Raw genomic sequence first — 24,251 nt, 5'->3', positions numbered from 1 at the left:
ATATTTACGATACCTTGTTCTTTTTACAAGAGGCAATTTCTCGTACGATTTGAACGCTAACCAAGGTTCCTTCAACTTTTTGGCATTGTTAAACTAAATAGAGTGAGACTGAACAACTCATTGAGTCTGCTGGTGCGTAAAGGCAATATAAAAAAGGCTCGGTTATATTAAACCTAGTTAATAATACAATTTTACCATCGCTTTTACGGATTTATCTTATTTGAGATTTTACTGGCCATGGTTATAACGTGAAAGTACGGCATGTACTAGTTAGCAGCGCTCACGTCAATACATCGGTGCCATGGTCATGATGGAATATTGCGACATTTAAGCTTGTTTTCACAACGAATAATGAATCGAGCAACGACCCGCTTGCTTTTATTTTGAGTATAATAATACTTCGCAATACCTACACATCTCCTACTTTTACTGATGTGTTTTTAATTAGTAATCGGTTTAAATGGCGCATTACCCAACTGTCCACGATGACAATGCGAATCGGTCCACTTTCTAACTTTCATATTGAAGGTGATTTCGAAATGAAAGAAAAAAATAATACTGCCGAACTTTCTGGTATAGTCATTAAACAGCTATCAAGCCGCAGCTAGCAAATAGTAAACAGACGCCAGCGATGAAAGGAGTCTTAAAAAAACAATCTCTTCCGTTGCGCAATCCACGCGATTCAATCATTACGCACATTATGTATGAGCAGCCTCTCGTAAAAATAATTTCGACACAAAAAACAATAACAAAAAGAGTCATTAGCATTTGCCCGAATAACGGTCTGAGTCGAGTTTGTATGTATTCCTAATGGTCGCACTTTGGTGTGGCTTATTGCGCGGGCAGGCCTGGCCGCCTGGCCGCCTGGCCGCCTGGCCGCCTGGCGCTTACCTCACCCTCACCTCCCGACCTCCCCCGCTCCCTCGCGGATCGGGTCGGTCGATGACCCGGCCCTTCGTGGTACAGTTTCAGCGAGGTGGAGCAACTTCTGGTTAACTTTAACATTATGTTCCATTTTCGTTCCACGCCACGCGGACCCGGGTTGTACTCTCGAAGTTATCGGTTCGCGTTCGGTCTGAATCATCGCCGGTTAAAAAGGCCGTTGACTCGGATGAGGATAAATTTTAAATAACGCATTAGCGTCGACTGCTTCGCGGGATGTTTTGGTAATTAGATTTGAGTTTTGGGTTTTTTTAGACTCCTGCGGAGTGTTCATCGGTTCAATGGCCCTAAATTCGTAGTACTACGGTGCTCTTAGTTTCTAGAGTTTTGCTGATTTCCTGGCCATCTCTTCTGATCCATTTCGTTCTACATCGGTATGCGTCACATGCTTGTCTCTCTCGGGTCACTGACACTTCTCGCAGTATTTTGTCTTCGGATCACGTAATCAGAAAGATATTGAGAATTTGCATGAATCAGTGATCGAACGACGAGGAACATGCTTTTGTTAAACCGTTAACCGACTATTGTAGGTAGTATTAATATCCTTATTGTATAACACGAATGACGTCGCGCGGCGACCCTTTGATTATGCCTTAATTATTGGGACGAGTTTGATGAATTTCCTGAATCATTTTAACCGTGACGAATGACAAAAAACCCTTTAAAATTGTTACGCTATTCCGCCGATTACTTTTCTGTATGAATAATTCATTAATTACATTCCGCTTAGATATTATAATGTCTCAGATTACATAAAGTCAGTTGATGGACTAAATATAGGCTAGCGACCAGGTCACTAGAGCCCTGTGCCGTTCGTTGCCCGGAGAACTTACTTTACAACAACAACAGTCACGTGTTTACTGTATTTCAATTCTGATTGCTACATTCGGATTCTCAGAAAATGTACTTTTATAACGAATACAACACTTTGCAATCCAATATACGAGTACGTCGTAGCCTATTGTCCGATCAATATTCATCTGGCATCAATACAGAAATTAGAAACTTTAGAAAATAATCCGTGGATCGGGATTATCTTCGAATTATTCCATCTGGATTTACATATTCCCCTGGAAATAAATATTTCATTGAATAAATCTATAGTCTTAGTAAGCAGTCATATAATATTTTTTATTTATTCATTTATTCAAAGGAACAGATAATAAACAATGACTTTATAATTTTTAGACTGTGTAATAATCATCATAAATTAATTGTTTCCTTGAAAACCACATTATAAACTAATATTTCGTGTCGATCCTCCCGGCTCCTGAAGCATAGTCGGCAAACGCGCCAACCATTATTTTATTTTTTATTTATTTATTAATTTGAAAAATTGTAGCTTGCGTTACTTTACGGGCTGTTTAATCCATCACGTAATGCAGACTGTAAATATAAGTTAAAAATTATTGAATAGAAAACCGATAGCTGCTAAGCTGTCGATAGCCACATTCAGCAAGTGAATTGCCCTATTCATGTGTGAATTTTGACTTGCATTAGTACGGCTTCTGGGTGTGTAAAATAATGCACGAGAGATCACGAGGCGGACTTTTCTCTACTCGATTTCCAATCGTCATAAACATCGTCTAACAATCAAAAACCGGCTTGTGGTGCCGTGGCTACTGTTGCGGACTCACAGATCAAAGGTCCGAGGTTCAAACCCCACTCTACCACAACTTGATTACCATTTTACAATAATGAGTTATTTACAATTCGTTGAAAATAGCCTTAAAAACTGATTTTTTTTGGTAAAAAAAAAACACTCGTCCAGGATTCTGGTGTTTCTAGTTCTATTTTACACATATTTATCATACATTCGTCATCCGCCTGGACACAGAAAACGTAAATATTACTTGGATAAAAAAAAAATATAGTATTCATTTAGGCATTATATCAATCAACAATAATAATGCAAGGAGAATTTATATTAAAATTATCGTACGTGAGAGAAGCGGTATAATATTTGGTATTTTATTTTATTGTCTTATTTATACATATATATATTTATAGGTTTACCCAACTATTTCATTTTGAGGGTCATTTTTAACGAGTTGTAAATAACTCATTATTAGAAAATGGTAATTAAGTTGGAGTAGAGTAGGATTCGAACCGCGGACCTTTGATTCGTGAGTCCGATACACAAGTCCCGTGACCACAACTTAATTCAATTAAATTTAACTCGATGATTTAAATTTTTTCATTAAAAAAAATAATAATAATTCAATTTCAATTTCTTTTTAATTTTTATTTGATTTATTTTACGTAAATAACAGCATGTGCATACATAAAATATAATTAAAAATCTGTTACATATATATTCTAGAAAAGTATTTTTTTTCGTAAGTGAGTAAACCCTCCATGCTACCAGGTGATTAGGAGATATGAGAAGCGATTCCTCAGCGCATAAAACCCGAGTTGCGCAACACGCTAGGTCGCCATTATTGTTGACGTTGTCGGTCGTTGGCCCGGCGGGGTCGACGGCCGATTAAACGTCTGGGATATTCTGGAACTAGTGGACAAGGAAATATTCAGAGGGCGGAACGTTCTCCTTATTTATGGGCTCCGTGGAACGTGAGAAATTTCCGCATGCGCCTCCGAACGATCGCGAGCGGCGAAACTGGTAAATATTAAATTAAAAAAACATTTTCGTTTTTATAGTTAAATTATTATAATACGTAATATATTTTTAATATATATAGTTGAAAGTTCTTTTTAACATATGATATATGACTATTTATATCTTCTTCACGTTTCATGTCGGGTCCCCCGACGTTGACGACCGCTTAGGAGAAAGCTTCCCTATCCTGAGCAGTGCGAAACAGCTCCTCCCTCAGTTCTAATCCTGGTCCATGCTCGGATGTTTCAAAGCCAGGAAAGCTGTTTTCTTCTGACCCCTCTAGGTCCTTCGATCTTCCCGTTCATGACAGAAGTATAACATATTTGTCACCTCTTAACACATGGCCAAAATATGATACCTTACGGAGCTTGACGGCGGTGAATAGTTCTGTATTCGTTTTGGCTATACGTAATACTTCATTGTTAGTTATCACATCGGTCCAAGATATTCTTAACATTCTACGGTGGATCCACATTTCAAATGCTTCAAGGAGGTTTATAATATTAACTTTAAGAGTCTACGCTTCTACACCTTACAATAAGACAGACCGTTAATATTTGACCATTCGTTGTCTCAGCTTAAGGTTTATACTATCGTCACAAAGAAGATTTTTTATTTAGTTAAATGCTTTTCGGGCCGATTCCATTTTGCATTTTATATCAGCGTCGGGGTCTAAAATATCAACTGCCTGAGTACCCGAACTGCACTATTTATAAAGGTACCGATCCAAAAGTTAAAATTTAGTAAACCTGTCGATTGGTTTAAAATTTAAAAAATAAATATCATAACACACTACACTTTGAAAATTACGCGTGATATATAAAAACATTTGCTTAAATTTGAACCTGTCAATTAAAAAAAAAAAAAAAATAAGTAACGTGCTATTATTTTGCGTTCTAAGTAGGTATTATCGTGTACAAAACTCAGTTTTTCATAAAATTAGCAGTTTTTTTACATCATTTTTTATAAACTCTTACGGATAATCACTGTAACAATTTATTCCTCTGCGACCCGTGCAAAAACTGAACTCCATTCATCGAACGGCGTGAAGGCATACTTGTATTGGTTAGCCGATGGCACAACAGTCACACCTGTGTCTACTACTGACGCAACTAGCAGCCGTCTCTTCGAATTCGCATGACCCAAAAAAATACACTAGTCACCGTTCTGCTATCCTGGTGCATATGACCGCGTAGCGCCAAGGGAAAATTGGAAAAATCGAATGTAGAAAAAGCTCTTTTTCGCGAAATTTCTTATCTTCAGTAGACAACGTTTTCTTGTTGATTGTGTCCTAATTTAACGCTTGAATTTAATAATTTAATTATTAATACTAGCGCAAACTCGCGATAAGATCGGTTCTTGAATTTTTTTTATCTCAAATTCTAATCGCCGAATATTATTTGCCAACAGAAAAATATTTATTTGGAACGTTTGCGTCACCCGATATAGGAACTTTACCGAAATTTGACGGAAAATGTATATGCTCCAGCTCGAGAGTTCAATGAACTCGGTTACCTTCCATTCCTCGGAAAGTTACCATTTCAGGCGCGCGACGGTCGCGTCGCCTGCGCGGTGCAGTCAGGGATAGGCTCGGGGCTGCATCTGTCGTTCGCCAGGTGGGTGCTGGAGGGAGGCTATCTGCGATTAAGGGAACACTCGCGACTATGATCGCCTTACCGTTAGTCCGGGCGCGGGGGCTCGGGGACGAGGGGACGAGTGACACTCTCACTTTCCCTCGGTGGGGCGCGAGTTCAGCGGCCGGTAAGTAGGCCACGGGGCCTCGGTCCTCCCCCCTCCGCCGCCCCGCGGCCCGCGGGCCCCCGGCCGAGGGAGCTATGAACTCGCAGTTCACGCTAGCGCTCCGTGTAGGACGGTTGTGATATTACAAGACAGAACTGCAGGTCGGTGCTGCACACACTACGGCTCGGCCAGTCTGTTGTGGAGCGTCGACTGGTACGGTCGATTGTGACAGAAGCTGACAGTTGTTTTTAGTGCGCGAGGACCACAATCAGTATTTTTTTTGTGATTTGTGATGTTTCTCCCAGCGCCGAGGATATTACGAGAGTTGATTTAACGTTGATATCTCGATGATTTAAACTTTTATTTAATATTGTGACTGTGATGTTTTGATTCACGCCATACTTAGTCAAATTTAGGGAATTAATTTAGATAGTTAAAATGGGTTGCGTTTACAACAGCGACGATCTCACCCCACCTCAGGGGAACCTCCTCACCAAGAAGTCGGATTTGTTGAAAAAGACCCATAGTGTGTTGGTTCAGATGCTGGAGTCGAAGCCCCTGTTTGAAGGGGCTCCGGCGGAGGCGCTGTCCAGCGACTCGGGCTGCGACAGCGACAGCGGGGGCGAAGGGGCTTGCCGCTGCGAGCCCTCGGACTCCGAGGACGGCTCGAGTGATGGTGCAGAGGGTACTGACGCTACTGATGATTCGCAGGGTTTCTTCCGGCGGTCCATCCAGCAGAAGATCCAGTACAGGCCGTGCACCAAAAACCAGCAATGCTCCATCCTCCGCATCAACCGCAACCGGTGCCAGTACTGCCGCCTCAAGAAGTGCATCGCCGTCGGCATGAGCAGAGATGGTAAGAATTCTATTTTATTTAACCAATTACACGCTATTGTTTTCTATACAATTTTATAGGATTGTAAAAACTTTTTACCATTCAAATAAAACTTTTTTTAAAAGTTTTTTTCAAGATACAGTTTTTTAACGTATCCTTTTTTTATCAAATTTATTGAAAAGTTTCATAAAAAAACATTGATTTATATATAATAATGAGGAGAATTAATTTTCATTGTAAAATACGTTTTCAGGACTTCAGGGTTTTTCAGTTTACAAAATTTTACAATATGCATTTTTTTGTAAATATTAAAATAAACGGGAAAGGTTTAAACTTTTGCACGTACATTTAATTTTATTTAAACAAGTCGTTCTTTATTAATGCCCAATAATTTTGTAAGTAGGCGCACGTATGTAAAAATAATACTATACTTAAATCACTTTCGGTTTTATAATCTGAAAAATTAAATTTGATGAGTTTTTTATCCGCAATAATAAAATATAAGTAATTCAATCAATTGACACACTGCATGCCTACTGGCATGTTATAAAAGTGATTAAGTAAAGGAAATATATTTAGGACGTGTTTGATTCATTCCGTAACGGCGTAGCATGTTATTCCTTTGTACAACCGACCCAGCTGCGGAACAAAAAGTGGTTCATCAATCACTCTTGTCAAGTCGGTGAAGGTAAATAATGATCAACCCCAGGACTGCCGGGGGTGGGGGGGTGGTGAGGCAGGAACCGGGTTGGGGAGCATGCGCAGACACAGGGTCATCCACCCCACGGTGGCCAGGACTATCCATGGCCTAATATTGTGATCCAGATTCCAGCCTCATGCTGTTCGCACGTTTCCACTGGAACATATAGGTTACCCCCCTTCTTCTGTTCCAGCCATTTGCGACAGTCATGATGAGGGTGAAAAATGACTAATGAGATATTATATACATTTCCATTTTCTGCTGCAGCCGCCGGGCGAAACAGCTCTTATTTCAAAATTCGACAAAAAAAATGAATAAACTTTGAGGGCAACAATTTTACTCAAAAACAAAAATAGCATTTTTTAAATCGTTTAATCAAATAATAATCATAGTTATTTTCCCTAATGATGTAATTAATAACCCAATTACATTTAAAAAAGATAGGTTTTCAGTTATCTTACAAAAAAATAAATAATTAATAATTAAGAATAAGAAATACGTTTTTTTTAATTCAGGAGTTTAAGGACTCAGTACCATAATTTGTGTGACTTGTGGAATGAGCAACTCCACCCTAAGCAAATACCTTCCATCTCAGTTCGTTATCGTGGGCTTCATTAGTTCTCTTAGCAATATTCTAGTATTTGGTGTATGTTGGTTATTATGCAAATTAAGTACCTTCTCAATTCTCCGTTGTCCTGGAATTCGCTTTTCCAATGCATTAGGCCTTTATCAGAAGGTTGGTCGGGTATTGCCCCGGCGCGGGTGGGTAGTGCGGTGAAGGGAATAGAAACCGTGTTGAGGTCACCCGCTCGCTAGCGCCCGATTAATTGCTTATTTACACATCGGCCAACTTCGGTTCCAATCGGAGTAGCGACAGACTTACGTACGTAACTCGTTGCGCTCTTATTTTCAACTGGATATGACCATTTCAGTTTCATGCGCTCCTGGTATACACGTATGAGAAAATTGCATAATAAAGTTAACGTGAAAACTAAATAATGAATTAATTTTAGAAAAAAAATGTACATGCGTATTAAAATAACGTTTGGAAAATGACTTAATTTAAAATACATTTTTATGTTGAATATTTTGTATGCAAAAAAATATGAAAATAATTTGTTTTTGATGGATATTAATTGTCAAAATTTTTTCACGTTGATTTCGAAACTCTGAAATTTGTATATTTCAAAATCATTGTCCCTTATTTGTGCCAATGTAGTGAACTCAAATATTTTTTTAAAATTATATTTTGTTCTTGTACATTTTTATCATTTTACTTATAAATTGACTTAATTCGCTGGGCTTATGCTCTATCGCAATGGGGACAACTGTGTCATTGAATAATAGTATCATTACCGCGAATAGTAAAACCATTCAGTCTCGGTGAAATGTATGAAGTACACGGCAACTTGCCCTTTTTTACTATGTGGTTTTAATTTGCCTTTCAATCGCGATATCGTACTGGCCTCGCGTGGCTTTCCTTGGGCCCAGGGCCACCGTAAAGCAATGAACCCGATTATCTGGCACGGCGACCTGACGCCCGAGCTGCGACTCACCGACATCGGCTCTTTCCCTCTAACTTGCGGTGCTCCGTATACATCTGTCTCTTGTCGGTTATATTTCTGCAGCGTGTTGCTTCATTTTCAATGGCGGTACAGTTTGCTCGGCCGCTAGTGTCTTTGCGCAGAAAATCATTTGAATATTGGTAGATGTAACTATGTATGTGTGTGGAGATATTAAGGTTTCCACACTAAACGAGGTCTCGTAAAAATAAAATATGTTGTCATCGGTTTTTAAATAGGACTTTATTAGTCACATTTGCTTTAACTCTGATAGGTTAGGCTGACTGTTAGATTTTCTTATCTTTACAAGTATAAAGTATTCGCTAAAACTGGTTGGTCATATCGAAGGGGGTATTTTGGTTTCCATCAAATATCTTCTAGTCTAACGGTAGCAGCGGCAGTATCACATTCACGCAGAATCGTAGAATGTAGATCAACTAGATTGATATTTCTCGAAACGATAATTGTAAGTCAATTTGAAGAACTAAAAATAAGCAACACAAAGAACAAGCAACCCACTTCAACGAAGTGTGTTAGATGTGCTTCGCAAGTGGCCGAAATGTTACAACAACACCAACCCAAATATTAAATTACTCAGTTATATAAAGACGTTCGCGTTTATTTAGCAACTAGATGAATTTACATTCTTCAAATGTTGTGTATTAAATCAGACTCGGCCGAGCTTATAAGACAAGTTTTATTGTATATGTAACAAGTAATCTTCGTAAACAAAACGCAATAATATCAAAATTCAGTCTCCATCTGTTTTCTCTGTAGTCCGTGATCCATTTGCGGAGGTGAACTTTTGAACTCTCTGTAGGTACCGTGGTACTGGGAACGCTTTGCCCGACGACTCTGAATATAATGATAGAGCAAATGGGTCAGCTGTGTCGACCCTTGTCAATTAATTTGATCGGTTAAGGGGGAGGGAGAAAACTTAATTGGACGAACACTTTACTCCCTTGAGCTCCAATTATCATACAAGTGATCATTTTACCACCTGTTCGATATCTGCGCAAGGAGGGAAAAACGAATTAATAGCTTTAATTTAATTTTCAGGTGGTTTATTTTATTTTTTAGCAGCAGAAATATTAAATGTGCTTGAATCAAAATTAGTTTTTTTATTTTTATTTTAAAGTTACAAACTTGTAACTATTTATAACTAATATTATAATATGTTCGGAAGGTGACAATGCAATTGTTGGTAAATACTTATTTGTTACAAAATAGCTCGATTGAAATATGCGAAGATGCGGCGCGGTTACTGTTGTAACGTTATTTGAACTAATTTCGAGAGCAGAATTTTGTTTATCATATTATTCGAATATTTAGCGCTAGTAAATTAGAGTGTCAGCCAGAATAGACTGGAAATGTAGACCGGAGTAGGAAATCCTTGAGCGCGTTCCATATATCCAGAGGGCGGCGACCCCACTACCCACCGCCCGCACCCGCCGGGCACCTGACCACGTGACGCCACACCGGGCGCCGGGTAGCGAGGGACTTCGATGGAAGTAATAATATTATAAACCGCAGTTATGCAAGCGCTTAAGATCGCGCGAGCAGGACGCCGTTAGCGCCATCTCGCTCGGAGTGAGTGACTGCTAAACGGGCCACGGCGGGTCATTCACTCCTCGCGGCCCGCCGTAACCTACATAGGATAGTGAGCCTTATCCGCTGCTCCGTATGGCCGATATTGCCGCCGCGGAGGTCGCGGCTCTTGCGGCCCCGAAGCGACCTAGTTTTGGAGTTATTTTGTCCTCGCTTAATTTGTTATTATAGATGGAGGTTGCTTTTTATGATTTGTAACTTTTCGTATGGGACGACTTACTCGTCTCGATGGACTGGCTCCGAACTGATTACACAGAGGATTTGCGTATTGCAGCTGGATGAGGGATATCTGGGTCGGTTCAGCGCGAAGTCCTCACTCTGAAGGTCGCCGTTACTGCAACTTCTGTTTTCTCGGTACTTTGCGGTGCGAACTGCTAGCTGCTAGCTGCTAGCCGCTAGCTCGGTCTAAAGCCCGCCGGACAACCCCGCCCCCGGTCGATCACCCGAGTTGCCGAAACGACATATTGTTTCTAACGATACCACGAGAAACTTTGTAACACATAATAGGTATGAGCCAACTCGAGCGCAGAACGAGTACGATATTTCGGCAAATCTTCCACGGAGCGCAACCACCACATTAGGCCGAATTTGCGCAACACGTCCTTGAGTCGATTTTCGCGAACCGCGTGTATCGCAATCGCCGAATATAATAGTAGAACAGGCGGTAATGCGAATATAATAATGGCCACGAACAAAGCACGATGGGTGTACAGGTCGCCGACCCGGCAGAAAAATAGGACGAATAAGATATTACTGATGATTCGTGAGAGGTGTGATGGCATGGTGGCGAGTTGCGAGTTGCGAGATGTTTCGCAACCGCGCTATCAGGAGAGGAGAAAGAAGAAAGTAGTGAAAGTGGACGGTAACGCGCTAACCTCGGCGTATTTCCGAGAGAAAGTCGCGCCTTTCTCCTCGCGTCTCTGCGGCCCGGTGTCGTAACTCGTAACTCCGCCGGAGAAATTACTCGTTACGCTGTTTTAGAAATGTACCTAATTTATGCTACGGCCGGATATCTTATTTTTATTTAATCGCCATATACTGCGAATGTCGGCGGATGTCGAGTTTCACTTTCGTTTATTGCACCGCGGTGAAATGTTACATAGCATCGCTAGAAAGGTGAACAGAGGTTGCCAAATGTCTTCGCTAATAGAAAGCGTAGAATCTGATATCGAATAGATGTTTTACTTTCCATTTAAAAGCGCGTCAATATCCGTAACTTGAGGCTTTTATACCGAGACATAATATTCAACTCAGCCGAAACATGTCATCAAACAACTAAAATAATTATTTTCACCAAATTCATATAATGACAAAAGACAAAAATTATCTTAATAGAATTCATTGAAAAATGATATCATTATTGAAACTACTGCAAAAAAACGTGTTTACTAAAATAAAAAAAAATATTGAGAAAAAGTCTTCTTTCAGAACCCTTAAAAGCGCGAAAAATCTAATTAAACTTTTCGTGATAATAATGAAAATAGATGCAAAGAAATTCATTAAAAAATTAACTAAATTCGAACTAGTCACACAATGATATAAAAATCACATACCTAATGCATGTTTTAGTTTTCCTGTGTTGCGACTATTGCCTTAACCAATACGCCACCTGAAGCGCGTGAAAAATAAGCTTAGACACACACCCGACACTGAAAAGAATATTCAAGTGCGTCACGGCTATTTACCTCCGGTAATGCCATCTAGCGGCGAGTGGCAGCACTTAGAGTCACTAACCTCTAGTGGCCGACGAATGATAACGGTTTGCGTTATTATTGTGTACTTATGAAGTCGTCGACATTATAATCGTCGCTAATAATTACTATTGTTGAGTATTTTTTTTAAATATTAATATAAACAGTTGTTATTTATGATGACAAAAATGAAAAAACCTCGAGAATTTTATTTATTCAATATTTATAAAAGCATAATTACAGGCATTTTTTTGATTTGCTCTGATTAAAAACAAAATAAAAATTTCATCGATTAATTTTTTTTTTACCCACATTCGAAAAATCCAAACTGTTGCTCCTGATTCTTATTATTATGGTTTATGGTGTTATTACAACAAAAAAAAATAAGAAAAAAATGTCTGATCGTTTCAATCCGATGGCTTCTATTAAAATTGTTGTAAAAATAGCAAAATATTTTCATAGCCGGGTCAACGCTCCAAGTTGTAGTTTGGCTTTTGGGCGCCGGGCGGCGCTAGCAGTACTCGAGCGCAGGTATAGCGCCACGAGCTCGTAGCGGCGACCTCGCGAAGCTCGGGTGGGCGCCATGACAGGCGCTTCTCCGTTCATACCGCGAGAATCACCTGCGCACGCGCGACCCGCCAAATTCTGACAGATTAATGGCGCGTTTCAAATGGCGGTCTACATGCGTAATATTTATGAATGCTAAAAAAATGTTCATCAAATAGTTACGAACACCTCAATTATTTGGAAGTACTCGTGATTTTAGTTAAGAACACGTTTTTTAAACATTTTTTTCCGAACAGTTAAAGGTTGTTATAATTTTAGTATTTAAAAAAATATTTATCAAAATAAAAATGACGGTATTTACATTTTATTAAGTTAAAATTTTTATTTAATAATCAAAAAAAAGAGAAGAAGAAAAATAATCATAATTATTCAAAAGTACTAAACTGACGAAGTAATTTGCCGTTGACTGGAAAAAAAAACAAAATTGTTTTGTTTTTATTTTTAAAACAAACAAACCATCACGCCGTTTCCCCGTAAGGGTAGGCAGAAAGGATAGAACGCCATATCACTTTTTCATACAGATCTCGTTTCGTCTACATACCTTCTCATGCACGCGCGCCGTTTATTCCGACTTTTGACTAGTCCATCTTCAAGTATTTGTTAGATTTAGTCATGCCACGTCTTTTTAGGTCTTCGCCTATTTCAGCATCCATCAATGTTATTTTCTTTATAACGAACAACCACAAATTTAGTGCTAATGGGTATGTTTACACAAGTTATTATTTTATTTTAATAATAATTTCTTTATTGATATACTTTACTTTCCTAAAGTAAACTGCTCGCTTTACCTTGAAGTATATTATGAAAATGGTAAGGTATAAAAATAATTTGTACATGGTGATTCTGTGAAAATTATATTATTGCTACTGGCATTTTCTCCAAGTAGACCGTTATCATACCTAAGTTTATTTTTCTCAAGTTAACTGTCAGCTAATTATGATTATTGTACCTACATACAAATGTTTTTTTTAAAGGCATCGAGTTAAATAAATCGGTTTGAAAGATTAGATTATGGAAAAATGAATGTTTCGTGAAGGTCGGTTAAGGTTAAGAGCGACGCTTTTCGCTTGAACTCGTCTGCGGCGGTATCAACGACCATTTTCTTCGAATTGATAATTTAAATATCATACAGCACAGCGTTTTAATAAAACAAAACAACAATGCAATGACGAACCGAAGATAAAATTCACGAAGCGACCGAATAATGGCGGCAGATAAAGAATATCGCTTGTCCTTTTCCCTGGACAAAGGACGCGTTAATTATAAACAAATAAAACTCAGGGGGACGAACTGTCAATCAGTTTGACCTTTGGACGAGACACGATAACAATCTGTAGAAATAATATATGTTCGTATGATCAACACATTTAGGTACGCAGTATAATCAATTGTATACGAATCTTAATTTGCAATAATACCGTAATATTGTCGGGTAATGTAACGGTTTAATAATTAATTTATTGTCACTATTTTCCGCGTGCGCGTTTTGAAAAAAGAATAGAACGCCATTTGAATAATGTCGTTGGTGGGGTCGCCGCGTACAGCGCCGTTCGTTCTCGCGCGAACCAAGTTCAAGGTCACTAGAGGATCGCTCGCGGCGGGGTATGAGTCGGGGGGGAGGGCCGGCGGGCGGCGGCAGCGGGGGGCGTAGGGGCCGCGCCGGCTCTACGGCGGCACGGGCCGTTCAGTGCGACGGAGTCCGCCTCGCCGATAGGTCGTGTAGCCCGAGCAGCCTCTCGCAGTCCAGTTACGTGAAAGTACCGTTATAGGAAAACGCTCGACTTCGCTTATTGTCTATCTGTCATTGCGGACGGTCGGTCGTGACTCCGCGCAGTACCCGACCTCAGTGAACCGCTGGCCTTTGGATAACTGCAGTGCTCGGATTTACCACGAGTGACGTGCAACGGTTGATCTCATTCATACTGTGCTGTGGCCCTACGTGATTTTATTTTAAGTGAATAATTAAGGGCTGTTTAGTGTCTACCCTCGTGAAAATTCATACTACCCTCAAATGTTCCGTGTATGGTTTTACACTTTTCTGAGAAGGACGTGCTTCCTAACTTAGTGATTACCAGTGAGCGTGATTACAGTCAGTAGTACTTTTAGTTTGTGAAAAACAGTTTTGATGATTTTGGAAATGGGTGAAGAGTTACCAATACTGAAGGGAATCCTCAATGGAGTCGTCAAATACCACAATGCCCGTACGTGTACTTATGTTAATTAATAAACTAGAACAAAATAAAATTATTAAAAAAATATATTTTGATATATGATTACGAAAAAAAAACTAAAATATATTCAGACATTTACACCGATCTTGCCCTCAATATGATTTGAATCTGCATACAATGCCGAGATTCGAAACCGAACAACAATAGACAAGTATCGGAGCTTGTATCAGTAATGTGTATAACAAAAGTGACAAAAGAGAAATTTCATGAAATCTGCTCTCCGGTTGTAGTGACAACCCGAATAACTTACGTTCATTCGGTCATTGCCTCGGTTTTTATTGAAATCATATTTTTCAAACTTTCATTAATTCTCCTCTTGAAATCGACTCCGTAATACGAGAAGAGCAAAGAAATTTTATTGACATAGCTTTTCACACCTTCGGATATGCACAAATTACACCTTGTTTCTTTACCCTAAACTGTATTAGTCGGGACCTTTTTTTTCTAATTGACAAAACATTTTTACGCTTTTTTGCCCAGCCTCCCGTTTTTAATTAAATAACAAAAAACGACTCGTATATCGCTGTTACTTCTTCATCATTCGAAATAGTCTGCATTCTCTCGATTTCAAAGTAGAGTAATAGAAAATAACTTGAACTTGAAAAATGAAAAGAACGGGGTCTCATAACCCGAAGAAGGATGTTAAGATGCATTGCAAGTCAAGTACATCTCAGTTCGCGCTAGAACGTGGGTTAATAAGACTACCTCAGTCAAATTTGACCTACAATGGGTCGGTGAGGCAGCGAGAAAGTTGTAACACACTTTTGTTCCGCCGCTTGTTCCTCTGCCGTTCGCATTAATAACACTCGCCGAATGGAGTACCGACTTTTCGGTTTGGAAGGTTCACTTTATTATTCACAGTACCGCGCTGTTTTCACGCCGATAAATCGCATGGTCGCCGAAGAAAATGAAATCGCTCGACTCGGAGCGTGAGAACACGTCTTTCTTAGGCAATCACTTTCTGATGGCGGCGAGTGAACTTCCGATAAAGGAATAAATTCCCAAGTTTCCCATCTTCCGATATTAATATCGGTATTTCTTGAAATCAATCTGTTTGTTCTAAAAATAATGGTTTCATCGTTTCATTGAAATGTCAATCAGCGTGACTGAATGTAAATGAGCGTCCATTACTCGTTGCGGCCACTATTTGTCTGGCGTCTCTCTGGTGCATTGTTCCAGCGCCAGCGTGATCTTGTGACCTGTTTCCTCCCGAGGTACTCCGGTGCTCGCGTGGGTCGGCTTCCGAGGCCAACACTTTCTCCCCTTTCTTTCTGTCGCTCGCCCATTCTGCCGAGTCGATAACGAAGGTAAAGAGGTATACCTACCGTAAACGTACAATATTGTCGAGCGAATTCGTGATGTATCTAATGCCCACGGAGTGAAATTGATACTAAGTTTCGAATCGCGGAGAGACAGTCCTAGTCGCGAGGTACCAGAAGTGTGTTACTGAAAACTTTTACTTTCTCCGTTCTCATTTCGTGACTCGGGCAAGTCCACGGGCTCGCTGCTCGTGCAGTTTGTATACTACAACATTTATATTCGTGCATTTCTCGTCTATCAATAAAACAAATCGTAACTAATGTCTTTCCAATTCGTTCGAACTTTTTCTCAAATAACCCGTTTTCGTGGATTTCAATCTTAGCGCAAGATAGGATCACGATCAATGCATCCGGTAATATCGCTTTGAGACTCTCTTCCTTAGACCTGGAGGTCGTTTCACTTTCGCTCGTGTTAGAAAACCGACTTTTTGTATCTATTGTTTGCGCTTCGTCACTTTCTCCTTTAGATTATTCGGAAACTGGAGCATTTGTCTGCGGTACGATTAGCGACAGTTTCATATTGTTCGTTCATAAAAGATGTTCGGTAAATGTCTACCACTTTGAATATTCTACCTGTGATTTTATTCATTTCAATATCCCGGAGCATTCGGTAAGCCCGGCTTTGAATGCACTCAACATCTTCTATTATGGAGTGCATTAAGGGTCGTGTGCCGGGTGCTCGCGGTCTGTGACCTCAGCTCGCAACCCCCTCCCCGCCCCGCACAGGTAGAGCAGCTGGAGGGCAGCTGGCAGACACGCGCCGCGCACCTGGACCCGCACATCGCAACGGTTTCCATATACTAGTCACGAGGATACTTCTATTCACCTTTACGATCTAAAAATTGCGCAATACGACAAAAATATTATATTTCAGATTATGAAATGCGATAACTAATTACAAAATTATCTCCGTAAAAGTAGCCAATGACAGGTTAGCCGAAAGCAGCCCTGTACTTTAATTTAATAGGATTTCATAATCGCTTCTCAAAGGTGTTCTCCATTTCTGTTAAAATATCTATCAATACAGAAACGTAAATTATGAAAAGAAAAGAGATAAGTCCGTCTCAGTTGGGATATCCTTATAGTATATTGATCAAAATCCTTCGAGTCGCAACTGCTTGCTGAAACCATACTCGCCCCATATCCACGAAATCGCAGACAGCGCATCCCGACGTTTTTTTCCTTCGCTCTGAATGTCACCCTCGTGACGAGGAGCTAGAGGGCATTGCCCCTCGTGGGTCTGCCCTTACTGGGCCTGCCCTCGCATCTGTCCCCTGCCTCTGCCTCTCGCCAGTGCCCCGCTCACCCTCCCGGGTACACGTGCACCCATCGCGCCACAATGCCTCGTATCCGCATCAATACACCCTTTGTTCAAACGACTTAAGTTTTTTTAAGGGTGGTTTTTTATGAGCGTCTAGTAGTATCATTAAAAGTAACGAAAAAACGTTTTTTGCTATTTTAACGGATATAACCCGCAGCGATCCGTTCTGTAAACAGTATTATATATTCAAACACTAAATGGCTATACGTCATCCGCACACGTGGATATTATAACATTAATACGAACAAATTCATCTATTGGCAATGCTTTATCACGATTACTGACTGCGAGGACATTTCCGCTTTCCGCACTGACCTTAGCTCACGCGAGATGTTCGCGTCAACATACAACTGTGAATGAACATTTACTATGACTAGATTAGTTAAGTTATATAAATATAGAAACACCGCATTTTTACAAGGTTCGTAGCGTCGGAATCACTCGACTGACTGTGTGTTTATTCTTGTTTCAGCCGTGAGATTCGGTCGAGTGCCGAAGCGGGAGAAGGCGCGTATCCTAGCCGCCATGCAGCAGTCTAGCAACTGCAGATCTCAGGAGAGGGCAGCCGCCCAGGAGTTGGACGATGAGCCCCGACTGTTGGCCAGGGTAGTTCGCGCGCACATGGACACTTGCGAGTTCACGAGAGACAGAGTAGCGGCGATGAGAGCGCGAGCGAGAGATTGTCCCTCCTACTCGATGCCAACTCTGGTAAGTATCTTTAACATTCCAACTTTATTACTATCGCGCAATACGGATATGCAGAGGTTGGAATTTGTCGCGCTATGCTTTCAAAATCGAAATCGTTCAGTAGAAACATCGGCTTTGATCATCGGAAAGCTTTAAACTTTATTGTAACAATTGTTCCGACTCATCGCGGGACAAAAAGTGCCGTTGATATAAACCGTAGTGATTTTAAAAATAAGTTAAAATGAAATAAATAAACATATTATTAATCATCATTCTCAAGGTGACACGTGTCAAGTTAGGCAACTGTTTTTATCTGTACAAGGGTTGCTTATGATAGTTAAGGCTATATTCATATTTCAACATAGACCTTCAATTACAATGTTTATCGCGTTGTAGGAAGAAAATTGTGTTCCTGATTGGTAGTCTTATTTTTCTTAAATCGAAAACAAGATTTAAGTCCGCGTCTGTTTGTGTTAGTCTTAATCAGAATGTATAAATCCTTGAGTTTATTTTTAAATAATTACCCGTTTCAGTCGTTGTGGGTACCTCTGCAAGCAGATTTAGCAGACCCGTGCTTACGTTTACTCGAGCTATTGTAGTTATTCTATGAAATTTGTTACCCTTATTGATGCGCTTCGATGCATTGTGCATACATGAACATAAATATAATATGCATTTGGCCAAACTTGGTTAGCCGTAGACTTACACGAGGCACTTGTATTGACGCGTGTAGATTGACAAATATAATCATCTTTATTTGTTTCACTTTTAACCATTTGATTAATTAAAATCAAAGAGACAGCGTTGGGAGCTCCGCCATTTTATTAAATTTTAGATTGTCATTATCAATTTCATCTTTTGATTCATTTCACGCGTGCGCTTTTGAATATAAATTCCGCGACATACTTATCTGGCTCGGGTAATTTCGGTGAAAGTCGTTGAGATTTGTGACGAGATTTGTACTTCGCAGCTTCCTCGTTCGCGGATGTCTCTTGCCAAGGCTGACCGGCAAGGTCGCCGGTGTGGCTGAAGGAGAGGGGGCAAATCATCAATCATTTTGGGGATATTCAAGTACACTTTCTTCTGTGGCGCCACTGCTAGTGTTTTTAATATTGCGGCCGCCATCGAGTTCGGCTTTCTCTCCTGTTACCTTCTGATTGCCGGGCTTTATAATTGTATAGCTCCCCTCAGCTTGGGTCTATGCCCTTTATTGTATACGAGGCCATTTGTAGAGGATGTAGGGTGTTCGGTCGGGTGAATCGATGTCCACCTGATCATTGTCCCCTTTGCTTTATTCTTTTACATTATTTTTATTTATCAAAATTGTTAATACACGCGAGGATTCATCCACTAGTTACGTATTATTCTTGTCAATTTAATATATCATAAGAAGACTCGTGGATAATAAAAACATATGTACTTCACGGTACTCTATCATAAAAATGAGCAAATGACCCCGTAATATATGCATGATGAATAACATCTACCTTTGGCCCGCGTTATTCGTCAAGGGATTTAGGACTTTATTTTTACGTGCAATAGGGTTTGAATAGAAAATGAAGAGTATTTGTGAACAAAGGTTCAAACAGCCAGACCGGCCGACCTTGCGTCACAACGGAAACATTCAAGGTCTTCAAGGGAGGAACTGTGCGTCTCCCGTTGTCTCCCTTCCGCTGTTTACAAACCCATCTCGTTGATACAACATCTCCCTCACTCACGTGGTGATGTATTATTTCCACGTGAAACCAGACTTATTAGTTATGTAAATTTATTTTTTGCTCCAACGGTGACGGAATTGTTTTGCCGGATAAGTTTTATCTCTGATTGACACACCGCACCGTTATTATTGGCCGTTACTCCTTGTTTTTTTGCACTGGAATTGAAATAATAATAATTTTATTTTACTCGAGATATGCTTGCATAAAATATGACGAAAACAATGTTTATAGAAGGACAATACTCTTACAAAACCGTAAGTTGCGATCGTTGAATAAAGTAATCGGAAATATAATATTCGATATCTCACGGCTGTATTATGTTCAATGCTAGAGTCAGCAACGAGGAAGTATTAAAGTATGTAACACACTAAGGCCAGAGCCTCGGAGCTTCACTTCCTATATCCTAGGAAAGTAGATTATCTATGGTCAATGTATATCCAAGAGGTCAATGTGGAATTAAAACGAGAGGTCAGTTATTTGTATCAGTAATATGATTTATAAATCACCAAAGGAGTATCTGATATTCCGCTCGTAGGATATTTGAGATATTTTTGAACTTTTACTTCTTGTAAAGGTAACTGAAGGTGTTTGATTGAAGGTTGTAATAAACCGACAAAAGCGGTGATAGGTACCGAGATGCTTCCGTTTATAACGGCTTACGCTTTCGTCTATCGATCCAAACGTTACGCACGCTCGACCTTGGTAGCCCAACAAGCTTTCATGTTGCCCCGCGATGTTTCACTACTATTGGGGGTCCCCACGCGGCCTTGCGCGCCGCTGGTGACGTCAGAGGGGTGTGGAATGGGGTAATTCTACCACCTCTCCGGGTCCAGAGCTATGCGTGGCTGAAACTCATTCATTGACTGATAAATAACAGCGGCGTGCGTCTAGACTGGCCTGCACCGGGATACTGCAGGGTTTATTGACTCGTTTGTGCGATTTCCAATCTCTCATGTCTCGTTTGTATCTACAACAAATAAATCTACTTGCGTTTTTATCAGTATTGTAATGTGTGTTTTTCATTGTTACAGGCTTGTCCCTTGAATCCCGCCCCTGAGTTGCAGTCCGAAAAGGAATTTTCTCAACGCTTTGCTCACGTCATCCGCGGAGTGATCGATTTCGCTGGTCTCATTCCTGGTTTTCAATTACTATCTCAAGAAGACAAATTTGCTCTACTCAAGAGTGGGCTCTTCGACGCCCTTTTCGTAAGATTAATATGCATGTTTGATTCACCTATCAATAGCATAATATGTCTAAATGGGCAAGTCATGAAGAGAGATTCCATACAAAATGGAGCCAACGCCAGATTCCTCGTAGATTCCACATTCAAGTTTGCTGAGAGAATTAACTCCATGCGATTAACGGATGCGGAAATCGGCCTGTTTTGTGCGATAGTCTTAATAACTCCCGACAGGCCAGGCTTACGAAACATCGAGCTCGTAGAACGTATGTATTCCAAACTAAAGTCCTGCCTCCAAACTGTTATCAACCAGAACAGGCCAGGACAGCCAGAATTCCTCCATGAATTGATGAAGACTCTTCCCGATTTAAGAACGCTCAGTACACTTCATACGGAAAAGTTGGTTGTATTTAGAACGGAACATAAAGAGCTGCTTAGACAGCAAATGTGGTCGATGGAAGACGACAGCAGCAAAAGCCCAGCCGGGAGTTCGTCATGGTCATCAGGATCAGACGTGACTATGGATGAAGCAGTCAAAAGCCCTCTCGGGTCTGTTTCAAGTACGGAGTCCGCGTGTTCTGGAGAGACTGATCATTACTCCGGAGCGCCTCTCTTAGCTGCCACCTTGGCCGGAGTCGGTGGACGTTGTCCCGTGAGACCTCGCGCGGATTCCGGTGGCTCCCGCGGTTCCGCCTCATCTGGAGAAGATGAACTCATAGCTCCTGGCAGGCCGGGACTGACCGTAACTCCGTTAGGTCGCCCTGCCCACTCTCACGCGTACACCCACCCGAACATCCACCCGCACCTCCGCTACCGTAAACTAGATTCTCCCACCGATTCTGGCATCGAGTCCGGAAATGAGAAACATGAAAAGCGGCCAGGCACCTCCTCGAGTTGTTCGAGTCCCCGTTCATCTCTAGAGGAGCGTGGCGATGACAAGTCTCGACAAGTTGAAGACATGCCCGTGTTGAAGAGAGTATTACAAGCACCTCCATTATACGACACGAGTTCTTTGATGGACGAAGCTTATAAGCCGCATAAAAAATTCCGCGCTTTGCGCCAGAAAGATTCTGCAGAAGCGGAAGCAGTTCCTACCGGAGGGCCCTCACCGAGGCCGTCCCAGTTGCAGATGCACCTCTCCCGCCCCGTGACCGCCCCCGCACCCGCGCTTTCCATCACGCACTCCGTGCTGGCACGCTCGCTCATGGAAGAGCCGCACATGACCCCCGAGCAGATGAAGCGAGCAGACATCATCCAGAACTACATCATGCGCGGAGAGCGGGACCCCACGTATCGGGCACCGCGCTGGCCAGCCAGTGTGCCCGCGCCCGCTGCCGCCCCCGTCCTCTCCCCGCGCCCGCCGCCCCTCGCTCCCCGCCTGGAGCTGCAAGTGGACATAGCGGACTCTCCGCAGCCCCTCAACCTCTCCAAGAAATCTCCCACCCCTCCCCGTACGCCCTTCCACCCTCACAACTTGCTCCTAGAGGCGTAGTGCTGCCCGCCTCCGCCACCACCCGAAGTAAAACCAAATAATTTATTGACTGGTGAATAACTCGCCGCGTTGTGCCGAAGTATTGTTGTAAATATAAGCGGAGACTGTGCGGACGATATCTGGCACTATCCTACTATTGTGTTACGATTTATGTTTAGGATTTTCAAATTTGAATTAATATATTTGTGATAAAATTTCATTTTATAATTTTACCTATAAGTGAGAGGAGGCGTTGTAAAAATGGACTCGAGCATTATTCACCCATCATTGTGTCGTTTCAATATTCCGATCATCGTTTCACCCATGTTGTATTTAGTTTACTTACCGAGCTTTCCTCCGAGGCCGGTCGAATTGTTTTATATTTTGACTATTTATTTAAGTATCGGACATTATTTTATTTACCTTTTCTATGAAAATGTTACGTTACGTTAGGATTAGATAATCGAGTGTACATACAAGGTGAGGAGCGAGAAGTGATAAGCGAGGACTCTGTGACTCGAGTGCAATCCGTCGCCGTCCGCTGCCACTACCGGTAGTCGGCGGCCGGCGACGAGCCGAAACCGGCCTTTCTTTTTTTGTCGCTATTAGTAGATAATTTAAATAAATACAGTACGTGTGAACAAAATTAAGATAGATATGTTATTATATAAAAATGAGAAAAATACAAAAAAATAAAGCAAACTGAAGCCAGTGGGGAAATGATTTAATTTAGTGAATCTGTCAATTAGTCGCGACGATTCCCCTTGAATATCTCTAGCACGGAGTGGAGCTTCTCTCGCTCGCGTTCTGTATATCGTGTTCCGTGTTCATTCAGTTTCTGTCCCTGTAGAAGTCGAGTAGATCGATTATGCTCGATACCCATAGTTCGGCCGCCGGCGTAATCGGTCGATGTGTCAGTTAACTATGCTACTTTTAGGCGTTTAATTCGTTGGCTCTACTCGCCATCATTTCCAATCGGGCATGTCTTGACCGAAGCATGTTGCATTTACACATTTGTCGAAAGGTTTAGTTCGCCTCAGGGGCTCTCCCAGAGTTATATCAATTTCAATTGTATAAAATAGTTAAACATAATTTTAATAATTTTAAAGTAAACAAAGTATTGTTGTATTTCTCAAACATGTCTTTATCATTATCAAACCATTGAACTATTTTGTGAAATGTTCAAATACAGTTCTTGCAGTTATTATAAATATTGTTTGTTTGTGACCGTGTTATCTTGTCGAATCATTTCCTCACAACGTAACTCATGTGTCGGGTCGGTGAGGCGGGGATGACGTGTCACGTCCTCGACACTTACCTCGGCCTAATGTGTCGGCCGGTCCAGACACGAGTCTAGTCGAGAGAGGCTGGCGAGTGACTGAAGTCTGTACCGAGTCTGGATCGGGCGCACTTTTGATATAAACATGGCTTGTGAAACGTCGGCGAAGCATTTGCTAGCACGTTTAATAGTGTGAGTGCTAGCACATGCTTCTCTGAGCGAAGTGCCCACCCTGAGACACTATTCCATCGCCCCGTATTTGGGGCGACTTCTTGTAAATATGCAGGGTGCTCCATTAACAGAAATCAGTTCAGCCGTGACATATCAAACCTGCCAGTGTAATTACAAATAAAATCAAAGATGGTTGCCAAGTGTGTATGTTTAGTATTTTGTAAGCTTGGGTCAGTTCTCAATTTATTGTTACACGATGAAAATGAGAGGTCGTCAGAATTAAAACATTGTCTGGTGAAAATTTATATTTGCATTTCATTTACTTAAAATAATAAATCCCACCCCCTACTCCTTCCATTTGTCAAAAAACATTGGAACTGATGGCTGATATTTTTTTTGTTTAGTCAGAAATAACATAAATCACAAAAAACTTTGAAGTTGAGATAGCCATGACAGAAATTTAAAAAATATCAGCAATCATCGTACAATGTGATATGAAAAATAAAAAAATAAATAAAAAATGCAAAACACAAATACAGAAAACTAAAGAAATGTCTAATTACAAACAAAAAAAAAATTGGTGTCAGGACACGAAGAGACGGATACGTCTCG

At 40.9% G+C, this 24,251-nt stretch overlaps 1 protein-coding gene across 3 annotated transcripts in view; it reads left to right on the top strand.

Annotated features, from left to right (window-relative positions):
• Positions 1 to 23,944, top strand: part of Eip75B (Ecdysone-induced protein 75B) — a 199,412-nt gene extending 175,468 nt beyond the window's left edge. For 2 of the 3 annotated variants that reach the window (XM_088243576.1, XM_088243575.1), the window contains exons 3-5: positions 6,011 to 6,155; positions 17,606 to 17,841; positions 20,570 to 23,944. In XM_088243576.1, coding sequence (XP_088099702.1) covers positions 6,011 to 6,155; positions 17,606 to 17,841; positions 20,570 to 22,210 — 2,022 coding nt within the window. In that variant the 3' untranslated portion in view covers positions 22,211 to 23,944. Of the gene's footprint in view, positions 1 to 6,010; positions 6,156 to 13,948; positions 14,464 to 17,605; positions 17,842 to 20,569 lie in introns of those variants that run through there. The other variant, XM_088243577.1, reaches the window with a different exon arrangement.
• The last annotated feature ends 307 nt before the right edge of the window (positions 23,945 to 24,251 follow it).

Source organism: Micrasema longulum, unplaced genomic scaffold (assembly GCF_059751315.1).
Source record: "Micrasema longulum isolate JH-2025_06_02 unplaced genomic scaffold, ASM5975131v1 h1tg000217l, whole genome shotgun sequence".
NCBI lineage: Eukaryota > Metazoa > Arthropoda > Insecta > Trichoptera > Brachycentridae > Micrasema > Micrasema longulum.
This window is presented reverse-complemented; position numbering and strand designations above follow the sequence as displayed.